Source organism: Ammospiza caudacuta, chromosome 4, assembly GCF_027887145.1.
Source record: "Ammospiza caudacuta isolate bAmmCau1 chromosome 4, bAmmCau1.pri, whole genome shotgun sequence".
NCBI lineage: Eukaryota > Metazoa > Chordata > Aves > Passeriformes > Passerellidae > Ammospiza > Ammospiza caudacuta.
Window position 1 is genome coordinate 51,076,528 of NC_080596.1, and position 13,721 is coordinate 51,090,248.

The following is a 13,721-nucleotide window of genomic DNA, read 5'->3' on the forward strand; positions in this document are numbered from 1 at the left end:
GGCTACAACACAGTGTTTGTATGCTTGTGTGTATTAGGTGAAGCTGCTGCTCTCCCTTGCTGTGCTGAACAGGCAATTTGGCCAGCAACCTTTATTCTTACCTGTATTTCTGCACACAGTCTTGCAGTGTTTGCCCACACACAATGCTACTTTTCTGGCAGAAGTAATGCGGCCACAAAGTCATCTGACTGGAACTGCAATTATATGCCAGTTTAAGGTTTTCAACAATTAAATGCCTGTAGTATTTCTCCCTATTTTGATATATTTCTTTACTACGAAAGTATCTGTGTAAATTAAGTTAGATTTATGAGAAAACATGTCCCTGGAGTTAATTATCTTTTTTTTTTCTGCCCCCTTCTTTGCTTCACTCTCCCATTCCACAGACACAATCCTTTCCTAGTACCTGATATGTACTTCATATCCAGCTACATACTGCAAGTATGGTAAGGAAACAGAACTCAGAGCATAACCCTTTGGCTTTCCTCCCCACAGATCTAACGGCACACCAGCCTTGCTACAGCTCTCACAAACAGAAAACGGGTTGGGTGTTCCCACTGCCCCCTTTTGAATTGCATCAATTCAGATTATGAGCCAGAAAGAAGAAGAAATGGAGGACAGCTCCCTGCCACTCTGTGTCACCTGCGGCCAAGCGCATCTACCGGAAGAAAACCACTTGTACAGCTACACCGAAGAAGTGGATGATGATCTGATATGCCACATTTGCCTGCAACCTTTGCTTCAGCCATTAGACACGCTCTGTGGTCACACCTTCTGCACAGCCTGCCTTACAAACTTCCTTGTGGAAAAAGACTTCTGTCCCATGGACCGCAAGCTTGTGATTCTCCAGACGTGCAGGAAGTCCAGCATACTAGTGAATAACCTCCTGGACAAGCTAATGGTTAGCTGCCCTTTCACAGAACACTGCTCAGAGGTCGTGCAACGTGGTCACCTTGAACAGCATTTCCAAACCCAGTAAGTTGTTGTTGATAGATGCTTTTTCACTCCTTTTATCTTGCAGAGGAAAAAATATCTTCAATTAATACCGGTCAAAATAGACAGTTAATGTAAAGAAAGAGTTGTTTATTTCACTCCCAATGAACACAGCATCATTAATTTTGAGCTGAATTTAGTCCATTTATAGTCCAAGATATAGGCTATATCTTACACCTTTTTTTAGAATCAAATGCATCAATGCATGTAAGGTACTTCATGCTATTGTTAGAAGTTCTGGGTGAATACTTTGTGGTTAGCTGCACAATGACAATGTGTATGTAGTCCAAAGAGATCTGCATGTTTTGGGAAGCTGAACTATTATAAATATTTTAATAGCACATTAAAGGTTTTATAATTGCCCTTTCTTCAAACATTTTTTGAATCACAAATGACCTATATGAGAAATAGAGCAGAAAATATTCCAGTTTGGTATTGGTCTTTGAACCTGAGTGCTCCCTTTTTCCAGGTGAGCACTTACCCAGGGCACCATGGGGCTCACAGAGAGACAGAGTCTGGAAATCTGGCTGGACTCCCTCTCCAGCCTTATCCCTCCTGAGGTAGCCAGGAGCCCCTCCATCCTGCCTCTGGGAGAGACCTCCCCAGGGAGCGGTTTGGTTCCTCTGCAATGAGAGAATGAAATGATTCTCTGTTTTGCAGAGTAAAAGCATGTGCTGCTGCTTTTGTCTTGCATGTTCTGCCTTTTGTAAAGAAGGCAGAAAGGTAAAGAGGTACTTTCAGGGCTGTGATTTCTGATAGCAGACTAACGCTTTGGCATAGTCTGCGTAACAGCACCTCAGGTCTGAGGAGAGAGGGGGTCTAAGATGTGCCCTTTTCTGTGAGCTGTATCTATTACCCAAAATTAATTCCCCTGAAGTTTGTAGGTGTAAATTGCGTTGCTAGATGTGTACTTCTGCACGTGCAACATGAAGGAGGAGGCAGCACAGGGCTGCAGACTGTCCTGCACAGACATGGCCGTACTGAGGACAAGAGCATGGCTGGTGAGCAGGCTGATGAGCCAGAGGGTGGAGGTGTGCTCACACAATGCACCCCTCACAGCCTGCAAGCCTACAACCAGAAATGGCTCTGCAGCCTGCCCTTCAACATGTCCTCATTTGCACTGGAGACCTCATTTCCTGGATTCCCACTAGGAACTTATTCACTTGAAGATACTCACTGAGTTATGGTATCCTAACCAACCAAAAATGTCATGATTTTGCAGTACTAAAACAAAAAAAAAAACTCCACAAACTTTAGCAATGGGTTTATTAATCCCTTGTGAAGGTCATGAGACCATTTTCACATGCTGGAGGTTTGGTGTTTGTGGATTTGGGTGCCCTTGTCCCCACATTTCTGGACCTGGCTTTCCCTGTGAGGATGCCTGTGGCTCATGGTGCAAGAGGCAGTGGCAGCAGGCCCCAGCCCAGGCCAGCAGTGCTCTGGGAGTTCCATTGTGTGTGGCTAAGGGGACAAAATAACAGAGTTACTCATAATTTTATGTCTTAGGTCAGTACTTCTCTAACAGGCCTCAAATGTTCATTTCAACAGAAATGCAGGTAAGGGGACTATCAGTCTTCTGTGAGCTGCTGTCACTGAAATTATTTTTCTCTACATATTCCAGCCACAAAATCTTGAACCCCTAGTGCAAATGCCATTTCCCTTTGCTATACCTATAGCTGAATTTAATGTGATTTAGACCTTCCTGCTTGTCTTCATTTTTTGACATGATGATGTTGTGGCCATAAAATGAGCAGGTCACCCATTCCCAATTTACCCCCAACCCCAATAAATAAGCAAATTGAAATATTGGGTTTTGCATGGAAGCCACACAGCTAGAACAGCTTCTGATTTCTAGTGTTGATTTTCCTACGTGGATATGTGCAAGTCACTCCAGTGTCTTAGTTTCTTTTCCTTAAGGTGGTAGTAAAGGGACCATTCACTACATATCTTGCAGAATTGCATTGCTATAAACAATGATTTGGTCCTGTAAAGGCCTGGCAAGTTTTATTCTAGCACTTCCTTTTGAATGTCAGTGGCTTGGCCTGGATCTTCCCCTCAGGATCCTCAAGATCCTGTGCTTCTGGCTTGCTTGGCCTGAGCCCATGCAGAGATAGAAAGAATTGTCTCAGGAGTGTATTCCCAACATCTCTTGCAGTTGCCTCTTGCCTGTGTCAGGTTCCCTGCACCAGTCCCAGGTTTGCAAACCCCAGGAGCAGAAGGCTGGAGAGATGCAGTAGGGTCTTCCTACCCTAAGGCCTCTAATGTAGGGTAGTACAAAACATTGCTACATAGGCTGGACATTTTTTGTCTTTCTACTCATGACATGGCTTTTCTTTCCTCAGAATGGTTGGGAGTGCTGAGTTACCTTAAGGCCAAAGGGCAGAGTCAGGAGAATAGGAAACCACAGGGAACTTCTGCTGTGGGGGTTTCAGCTTTACAGGGGACAGGTACTGCAACGCCACTAGCATTCCCACTTGAGGGAAGAAATAGGAAAGAACATTCTGAGTGATCCCTAAAGGTGGACTTCTACATCCTTGTTCTTGCAGATGCTGCACAGTACCTTTATTTTCTTTAAGCACAGCATTAATTAATTATCACCTAAGGTATGTTATGCCTCTGCCTAATTTAATTGTTGGAAATGCAGAAACCTCTCTTGCCACCCCATCTCCAATTAATGGCGAGGAGGAGAATGTTGTGCTCTGTCATGCCCAGGGACAGATTAAACAGACTGAGCTGATGCTGTTCTCTTTAACTCTTGTGAGTCAGTAGAGGGAAGGGAAAATGTGTGATTTTGCTAATTAAAAATACAATAATAATCATAAATATTTGGTGTCTGCAATAAGAACAGTTCAGAGCCCACCTGATATCTCCAGAGAACATTATTGTGTTCTCAGTGAATAAATAAAAGTAGACTCTGCTAGGGTCACCAGGGTGGTCAGCAGTCCTCACATTACTTGCATTATTCAGGTTCAGACCAGTCCTGGTTCTCAGAAAGAAAACAAAAATTTGCCTTGATCAGAGATGAGGTCACTGATGGGACAAGGTGAGCTTGCTGTTTTATGCTTTTTAATTGATGAGAGAACTTTACCATTTTTTTAAAACACTGGTTACCATGGAGCAGTCAACTGAAAGCATCCTTATTTAAAATGTTTGCTCTTGCATCCTTCAAAAAAACCCTGAGAAGCGACATGTCCTTGTATTATTACAAGATTTATGTTTGTACAAAAACATCTGACCGGATTTGGGGAATTCAGACTGAGATGCAAACAGCCAGCAGTTGGCTGTGATCTTTTGCAGCGTTTTACTTTAAAAAGGTGTGGTCTTCTGATATCGCCTGCTACAAAACTCCACAGGGGGCATTTTTTCCCCCTCCTTGTCAGACAGCTACACCCTTCTGTGATGCAGTTTAGCTCGTAACCCATCTGCTTGTGGGCAGTGATGTAAACATACCAGCTGCCTCTGAAGAACCACTCTGAATCCTGCAGGAGGCAGGTCTCTTCCTCGAGCATCGCTCTCCTCTGCAGCATAAGTCACTGTCTCGCCAACCACGCTGTGCTGTCCCTAAACCCTCACATCTACCCATCTGAGAGTCAGATCGAGTAATCCTCTTACAGGTCAATGATTTTTGCAGTGTAGCTTCGTTTAAGGGATTTAAGCTCGATTCATAATGTGCTACCATTGCGTTGAAATGGAAAGGCTTGCTTAGAAGGGGCTTGGCTGGCACGAAAGCTTCTCGTGGTGTGTCCCACCAGCACAGAGAGACAGTGGGAAGGAGGAAACCTAGCAGCAGTGCCAGCACTGCACTGAAAATGAAGGCTCTCCTGTTACTGGTCCTACCTTGGCTAAGTCCTGCAAACTACATAGACAATGTGGGCAACCTGCACTTCTTGTACTCCGAGCTGTGAGTACGCACAGTCGCGCTGGCATCGTGCTCTCTGTCTGTCTGTCTGACCCGAGTGGCGGGAAGGGGCTCACCATGAGTGTCGGGGGTCTGTCTGCCTGTGTGTCTGTGCCTGTGCATACGTGTGAAGAAAATCCTGCAACCTCTTGCCAACAGCTTCACACCGTGCTGCTTCCCATCCGGAGGGCTAATAATAGCAGTATGTCCCCATTGCTTTCTGCCTTGGAAGCAGCTGAGACGTACTGAGTGAAGCTGCTTTCTCCCTTATCAACTTGTTTTTCTGTGCTGTTGTTTTAGGTGTTCGTTGGTTTGGGGTTTATTTCCATTTCCTAGTCCGTGTTTTTCCTTTAGTCCTGTAAATAGCCTTGTGGGGATCTGGGTATAGGGGAGGGCATGAGGATAGACACCCCCAGTAGAGCACTGTCTGTGTACATGCATAATGTTCTGTGTGTAAAGCTGCATGCCTGTAGCAAAACGCTGAGAAGCCTTTCACCAGAAATAATTCACTTGAGACAGAAGAGAATTTTCCCGTATTTCTGGTTTTGCCTACAGCAGAATGTTATTTTTTCTGTAAAGCAAATTTAACTGTAGCAATCCATTCATATATCTTCATGCTTTTAAAAATCCCACCTCAAACGACCCCATAGCTGGTCTTTCCAAACCATAAAACAAATATTCTATGGTATCTTCTGTAAATGTTACTACTTTAATTTGTGCTTGAATGTTATTGTACTAGTTAGTGGAGCTTTTATGACTAGAAATAGCTATTTGCTTCACTATGTTTTCATTAATTACGTGTTGTTTGTATTTTAACAAATTGTCAACTTTCAAGATTTTCATTGAGATAACGAGTGAAATGTCTAATTCTCTCAAAAATAAAAAATGACTGTATTATGCCTACAGTGGGAATATTTTAGTAACAGTTGTGATTAGTACCAAAGAGACTAATTTTCAAATTATTTTGTCTCTACTGTCAGACAAAAATAGCAGTGTTTTGCAGAAACACAAAGTCCCCTTTTAAAATCCTTGTGTGATGTGCATGGCAACTATTAATAATTTAGTCACACTGCGTACAACAGCTTAGGATTTCTGTATGCTGTAGGTGTTTTTAAACATTTAACAAATCTAGTGTTGAGGGTTGCAGCTATGTCCTCATTTTAATTTACTGGCATTTTGTTTAAGAATGTTAATTTTAAAAAAAAAACAAAACCAAAAAACCACGAACAACAAACAAACAAAAAACAGTTAAGCCAAGCAGGCTACAGGAGCAATCAAGCTCAAAACAGGGCAGATGAACACTTATAATGGAAACAATGGCATCTGGGGCATCTAGTTTCCAGGAAAACAAACCAATGAGATTAATCAGAGCACAGGCACAGATGCAGCCTACTTGCTTTTCTTGGGGAATTCAGGTTCACTGAGTCTCCCAGGATAAAGGGCTATGATGTACGTAGCTATTCATCTCTTATTTATTTAGCCTTCTAACCCACAGAGATGTTAGTTGTGCTGAATGTCTGCAGTTGTTCTAATGGAGTGGGTGGGTGTGGACTGGGGCTTGGACGTGCATCTTCAGTTGTCAGCAATGGGAGGTGCACATCCCCTCTCCAGCACCCAGCCCTGGATGCTATCTGGCATCCTGCTGCCAGGAGCCCCTGCTCAGGGCCTGCCACACCACTCTGCCTCTGGCCAGGGCAGCAGAAAGTGGGATTTACTGGGGCTGACACAACCCAAATGGGCACCAGGCAGTTTGACCTCCTTTCAGGAATTTCTTCTCTTCCTCCACGTGTATGTAGTAGAAGAGTTATCTCATCATCTCTGGCTGCTGCTGGATGCTGTACAAGGCATTGATATACTAATCAGTGGGATGGATTCAAGGTCCTTTCTAATAACAGCAGTTGAAAGAAAAAGAGAAATACTGTTTTCAGTCCTGTTTAATCAGTTTATACAAGTGTTATGACCTACAGGTTGCTTCTTCAGTTGGTTGGGCACTGCTCAGGCATTTTTAATGCAGTTTTATGAGTGAAACAGAAAAGCCACTGGTGTCCAGGACAGCCTGACACTCAGGGGCATGGGTTAACTTTTGCACCCTAAACAAGCAGCTTTGTAAATTTTTCCCCACAGCTGACTGAAGAGTCCCTGCTGTGTGTAGTGTGTCTGATGGCTTTCACCATGGTTACACCTGCTCGGTGTGCTGTGTCTGATGGCTTGCACCATGGCTCAAAACTAGACCATAGTAGGCAGAAAGCTTTTTTTTCATTATCACACTATCTTTGGTTGCTGACGAGTACAAATGCTGGCCTCAGTCAGGACTCATTATTTTCTTGGCTGTCAGCCACCAGAAATACCAGCTGAGGAGGAAGAGTGGGATGATGGGTTTGCTAGCAACAAGGAAAGAGCTGTAGGACAGTGGGGGATGCAGTTACCATCACTGGTGCTGGCACAAGAGGAAGACTAAGAGTGCTGGGATTCACACTGCCCTCTCTCTCACACAATCCATCTCTTTCCTTCTACTCTGTTCAAAGGTTATGTTATTTGTATTGCATTGCTGAGGTTTGCTTTAGTTCCAGGGCATTTTTGTTCCTAAATGTGGAATAGGCTACTTGGAGAATAGGGATTACAGCATAGCACAAAACCCATCTGGAGAGGCAGATCCTGGAATCCAGCTAAGAAATAAAGAGATTTTAGGAGATTTGAAGAGGAGAAATTAACTTGGGGAAAGGCTGTGCCAGACCTTTGCACTTCAGCTAGGTGCCACACAGATGGAAAAGGGAGGTGTGTGGATATGTTGTAGTGGCACTTTATGGAATAGATGTTGGGTGCCACTATTTTTAGTTTTCTGTTAGCAGTCTGATAATTACAGGTATTCACAGGAAGCAAATACATGTCCCCTGATGTTGTCACCTGCACTAAAACCACTTCCCTGGCTATTGTCTGTTGTTCTTCCCTAAGCACATATATTGACACGCATGTTGTTCCTGTCCTTGCTCTTTGCCAAATCATGAAGAGCAGCATGTGGTAAGCCAGGGTTCTCCCTTTTGAGGAGAAGCCCATGGAAACATCTGACAGAAGAACAAGAGAAACCTATGAGATCTACCTTGAGGGATCTCTGGGAGATGGGGGGATGTAGCCACACAATGTCTCGCACCATCGTAAGGGTATGCTTGGGTGTTGAGGAAACCCTACCCCAGGATCCATGCCTTCTTCTTCATATACCTGTAAAGACTTGGAAAGGCATCTGCTCTCTTTCTTTCTTATTTAACATATCTTTAGAGAGGAAATACTTGCCCCAGCATTCTTTTGGTTTGAGGTATGTTATTCCCTCCAGTTAAAAACATGGCGTGTGCATGGAGAGGCAGCCTGTGGTCACTCTGAGGAGGCTTTCCTGCGTGTGATGACCTGGTGGCGCTGCTCACACCATTGCTACCCCTCTTACTTCATAGGACAAGCTCTGCAGCAGGGTATTCCTCAATACAAAAAGTGCAGGACTTTCTGCACCTTTAGCTCAAAGGGCACTTAGCAATAAAACTGAGGGGAGGGAGGTTGCAAGACTGGGCAGTGAATAACCTCACCTTGTCTCCCTAAGGACGTCAATGACATGACAGCCTGGGGTGCTGTCCAGCCTTATCCCAGCTCAGTGAGTGCCCGCGTGGTGCCGGGCATTGCGTGTGCCCAGCACAAGGGGAGTCCTTGGCAGCCACTCCTGCTGGCACTCCTTCCCTCCAAGGATTAAACATCTCCTGGCCTTGGTCCCTGCTGGTAATACATCAGCTACATCTACCCCACTAATCTCAATCAAGCCATTGTTTTTTAAAATCTTTTGTCTGTTAGGTGGAAATGGAAATGCACAACCTACTCTCACGTGTGGAAAAAAGTACTTTATTTTTTTATTACCCTTCTTGAGTTTTGCATGAAACAGTCAAAGTAATCTCACCAAATTAACTGGATCCAGTTTCCCCATATAACTTATACAATAACTACTCTCTTAAATTTGAAATCAGCACTTCGGGCTGGAATAACCAGTAAAATTTAGTTTCTCTGTTTATTCAATTTAAAAAGAAGAGATGCAGGTGGCAGCTGTCTTCTAGTGCCATTGAGCACATCTTTTTTATGGTAAAAACAGTGAGATGCACTCTCCCAGCCCCCTTACAGCACTGAACTCTGCAGCCAACTTTAATTCCTATTCAACTCAGTGGGGAAACTTGTGTCTGTCTTCAAATCTATCCTTGTAAAATATCCTCCCCACAGAGAGGCTGGGGAACACTCATGACAATTGCAATACTCATGACAAAATTGATAAGCCTGGAGCACCTTTTGGGCTCATGTGTTAGTCCACTGCAATAACCACATGTTGGCCTCCTTATTCTGTGCAAAGCTGTGTTTATAGAAATCTGTGTCAAAGATAAAGATAAACTGTGAGGTTAATTAAAGCTGAAAGTGCTGGAAATCAAGGCTTGACTGGAAACATTCTTGAATAACAATATAAATGATATGTTTAGGATATCTACATTAAATAGCCAGGACAAAACACACTGAGATAAAATTCAGAGGGTCTTTTCCAAGATGTTAGAATTGGAGGTCTCTTGGAAAGCAAAGCTGAGGTGAATTAAAACAGAAAGGCACGAGTGTGTCATGGGCTACCATTAGCTCCATCCCTGTGCTACAGCTTCACAAAGGGGCCAAACATAGAGTTGGTTTTCTTTCAGAATTCTGAGCTCTACCTCAAAATCTCCAGCAATGACCTACTAGTGCGCCTTTCTCAGCCTAGTCCGTCACTGCAGTTAGTCTCACTCCTCTTCACCATCTCTCTCCCTTGCCCTTCTACTTCTCTCCTCTGCCTCATGCCTCTTCTGGTCCTTAGCTTTGTTTATTCCCCTCCTCTGTCTCTGTTGTGTTCCTTTGTACTTCCAGCCTTTAGATTTCCACAGGAAAACTTGAAATATTAGTGCAAATAAGGCCAGAAAGCCTCTAAGTAGAATCTCATGTAGGTGAACTGAAAATATGCTGTATTCTTGTTAAAAGTACAAAAAGAGTTGTAATCTAAACTCTTAGTATTGAAGTGCCCAAACAGAATTTTCTAAATATATTATGTTGCATTCAAGAGTGTTTTATGTTAGCATTGGGGTGCTGCAGAAAGCTGTCATTTAATTGACTGTAAATGTCTGGGCCTGGTCACTCTTCAGCCAAAGTTTAATTGCACCCCTTTGGCAGCACAGTGGGGTCTGGGTTCTGCCCTACCTTCTGCCACCCTCTCACAGAGATGGTACCTCTCCCCACCAGCGCATCCCTCCTGGCTTCTCTGCACAGGTTAGAGAGGGCTGAGTTTTTGTATGATTAAGTGTTACTGGTTAGCATTTTTTCCCCAGCGCTGTGATTCTAGGTTCAGAAATAAATTTGTCTAGGACAGCTCCAGAAACCAAAAACCCCATGAGAGTATTAAGAATTTGTAGGTTCTGCCTGGGAATTTTGTGTATAAGGAAAATTGGCATTTTAGTTATAGACCGAGAAAGATCCTGCTTCATATCCTTCTATGCATGCAAAAAAGTTACCTTTACTCCAATCACAGCTACCTACACACACTTGAGATCAGAATTAGACCTTTTATTCTTCTGGGTTGTTTTCTCAAGGCTTCTCACACCTTTGGAAAACACTGACGTTGGCCTGTGTCAATCTCAACAAACACATTCTGTTGCCAAAAGTAAAACCTCAGCCAGCCAAAAAACCACTAAAACCCTGCCAAGATGGAAAGGCAGTGCAACAATTATGGTTGGCAGAAAGGTTTCTTTTCATGAATGACTTATGTCTCAATTATATTTGATTTTTCTGTAAATTGCTCATAAAAAGGTGCTTACATGCAAAAGAAAGGTGCTTACAAGGCCCATGTAACAGGAGCACAGAGGGGTCAAACCTTTACCCCACTTGGAGGCCAACTCACAACAGGCAATCCACTTTGGAATGGGGACCAAAGAGGGCAAAGCACTGAAGGTCTGGTGGGGAAGGAGGGAGGAATGAGGTGGTGGGAGTTGCAGGAGGCTGGTGCTCACTCACAAGCAGCAGATTCCCATTTCTTGCCCGACATTCAGCCGCACAGGCCGTATGCTGCAAGTTTGGCCGACCTCCGCATCTCTCTGACAATTAACCTAGTTTAACACTGGCACTGGCAGCATGACAAGGATATTTTTCCTTGAGCTATTTCTCTGACAAATCTGCCAGAACTGGGCTGTCCTGCAACGTGAGGATAAGCACTGCTCTTGCAGGGCTCTTATGCCTGTCGTAGCTTAAATCCTGCTCTGAATAATGGTTCTGAGATCAGCCCCAATGCAGCTTGTTACACTCTAGGGAAGCAGACTAGCAGGTCTGAGGGTCTTCTTGGATGTCTTTAACACTCTTGACCTTTTGGGGAAATCTGCCTTTAAGGTCCCCAGTCCACAGAGTAGCCAAGTGCATTTCATGACCTTCTCCATGATGGGAGCTATTTTTCAGGAACTAGAACTGATATTCTGCATCTTGGCATGTGACAGCATGTCTGAACTGCCTCCTGGAGCCATGCAGTAACTGGGTGCACAAGGATGCCAGAAGCACAGGACACAAACCCAGAGGTTTTGTAATAACATCGCCAGCAATGTTGGACTAAGAACTGCCTGTGTTGCAGCGTGCAGGTGACTGCCTGGGGCTTCCCCTTTCAAAAGAGGGTCCAGGCTGGTCCCTCTATGTTGAGCTGGCATCTCAGTGGGGGTGTCTGTTAGTCAATGACATGTCACATGTCATGACTAAACCCCCACTACCACCAAAGAATTCCTGGTTTGGATCTGAACTCTATTTTGGGATTAAGAAAGTGAATTGCTTTTACAATGTCTTAAAAAGCTGAAGGAACCCCTTGGCCTCAGCCAAGTTGCAGCTGGTAAAGGCTGCATTTCACTAGTGAATCCTTGGGCTCTCCCTAGAACATGCTTTATCCATTCATTGAATTTATTGATTGACAACAGATTTTGAATACTGAGCAAGGCAAGTTCAGCAGCAGCCCAGTGAAACAGCTGGAGATTTCAACAGATGTACAACTTTTGCACAAAGAAAAAAATTCTGTAAATCATCCATAACTTTTACATGGTGTACAATATTTCCTCCCCATATGAAAGAAAGTAGGCTGACTGTAACAGTGGGCAAGTCAAGTCATACATTCAGAAAGTTTTTTTTGTCATTTTGGATGGATTTCTGCTGGCAGCATCCTCAAATTTTACTGATGAAGTCTTGTTGTTCTCAGCAGTGCAGGCAGACAACCAGATTTGTAACAATGACACATTGCCATTGGCTGTATCTGCTCCCATTCTCTCTTTTTATCAAGGCACTGGGCTTAGTGTAGAGAACACCTGGGAGAGGAGTTAGAAATCACTCCTCTGTTTTAATAGATTTGTCTTGTTCCATCAGATTGCTGTGACACATGGTAAAAAGTAGGCTAAGACAAGATATTTGCAGTTGTTGGAGCCGTCTTAATTTTTATTTGCTCTTCTACTAACTTACAGCATGTTATTTACCTGAATAAGGTAAAATAAGTGAATAAAATGCCTTTAGAGCTATAAATTTCAGCTACAAAATTCAATCATTAGTGTGTTACTTTGTAACTTGTTTTTCTCTCCTCATCTCTCTTGAAATCATGTTGGCAGGAAGCAAGTGTTTTAGATCAGCAAGTCATTTCATGTGCATGTATTGTGAAGCTTACGCTCTGTATTACGCATTGCAGTCCCATCATTCACTAGACAGTCTACAATATATTTTTAATGTAGAATTTCAATAATTTATCTACCTCTTAAATAGAAGGCAAGGGAAATCTGCTCCAAGGGTTGTATTCTCCTTTCTCCTCTGCAGAACTTAGTGAATGGATAAGATTAGTAGACTCATGGCCTAGGATTTTTGTGTTTTATTAAGAACAGACAGTACTAATTTTGAAAGCATAATTCAGGTATTTTCTTTTCTTCTCCCATATGTGATAAGCATTACTGTTATATGTTATTTTTAACATCCAGTAAGCACTGGTGATATTCCACTGGTTTTAACTTTCCTTCCCATGTAAAAGGAGTAGTGGGATGGTTTCACAGAAATGTCCACAGAGACCTCTTCACTTGTGGGTTTTACAATTCAACAGTATCAAAGGTCAGAAATCATCCCTTGTGGAGCAGGCTTTTATGGAGAGGAGATGGGCCTGATTAACCAAATCTGTCCTGTGATCCATGGGAGACCATTGGAAGTAGAGTGTACTGTGCTGCTGCTATTATATGAGGATGTGTAGGTTGATATGGATGAGCAAGGCTGTTTCTCTTGATATGGATGAACATCTCCTGCCAAGAGACTAAATTACAGTCAAAAATAAGTGCTCTGTATGAAAAGCACATGTTGCAACTCAGCCCTTTGCCAGGCAGGTTTTGCTGTGGGAGCATAAATCCCAGGAGTTTGTTGTGGCTTGCCCTTGTCAGCTCCCAAAGGAGCATGACCTCTGGTTCTGATTTAAACAATTGGCACATCTCTCCTTCAATCATTACTACCTGGTTTGTTTTTACAGAGGGAAGATGGCACTGCTGGGGAAAGGATAAATAAGATTATTTTTCAAATGCAGTGTGTATATACTGGTGTTTCATTTTTTGTTCTTGGTGCTGCTATGCCTGAGGTTGTCATTGGGATCTGTTGAGGCGATGCAGAATTGAAAGTGTCAGTGGCTGCTACATTGCTCCCACCCAGGCTGTGATGGAAATGTTGATACATTAGTAAAAGTATTAGTAAATCAGTTTAGCTATGCTAAGAGGGTTCTGCCCATGGTATCTACTGCAGCCCATGCCTCCCT

General features: G+C 43.3%; 1 protein-coding gene across 2 annotated transcripts in view; it reads left to right on the forward strand.

Annotated features, from left to right (window-relative positions):
- The first annotated feature begins 586 nt into the window (after nucleotides 1–586).
- LNX1 (ligand of numb-protein X 1) overlaps nucleotides 587–13,721 on the forward strand; it is a 65,135-nt gene continuing 52,000 nt past the window's right edge. The window contains exon 1 of one of the 2 annotated variants that reach the window (XM_058804410.1): nucleotides 587–972. In XM_058804410.1, coding sequence (XP_058660393.1) covers nucleotides 587–972 — 386 coding nt within the window. Of the gene's footprint in view, nucleotides 973–4,790; nucleotides 4,892–13,721 lie in introns of those variants that run through there. The other variant, XM_058804411.1, reaches the window with a different exon arrangement.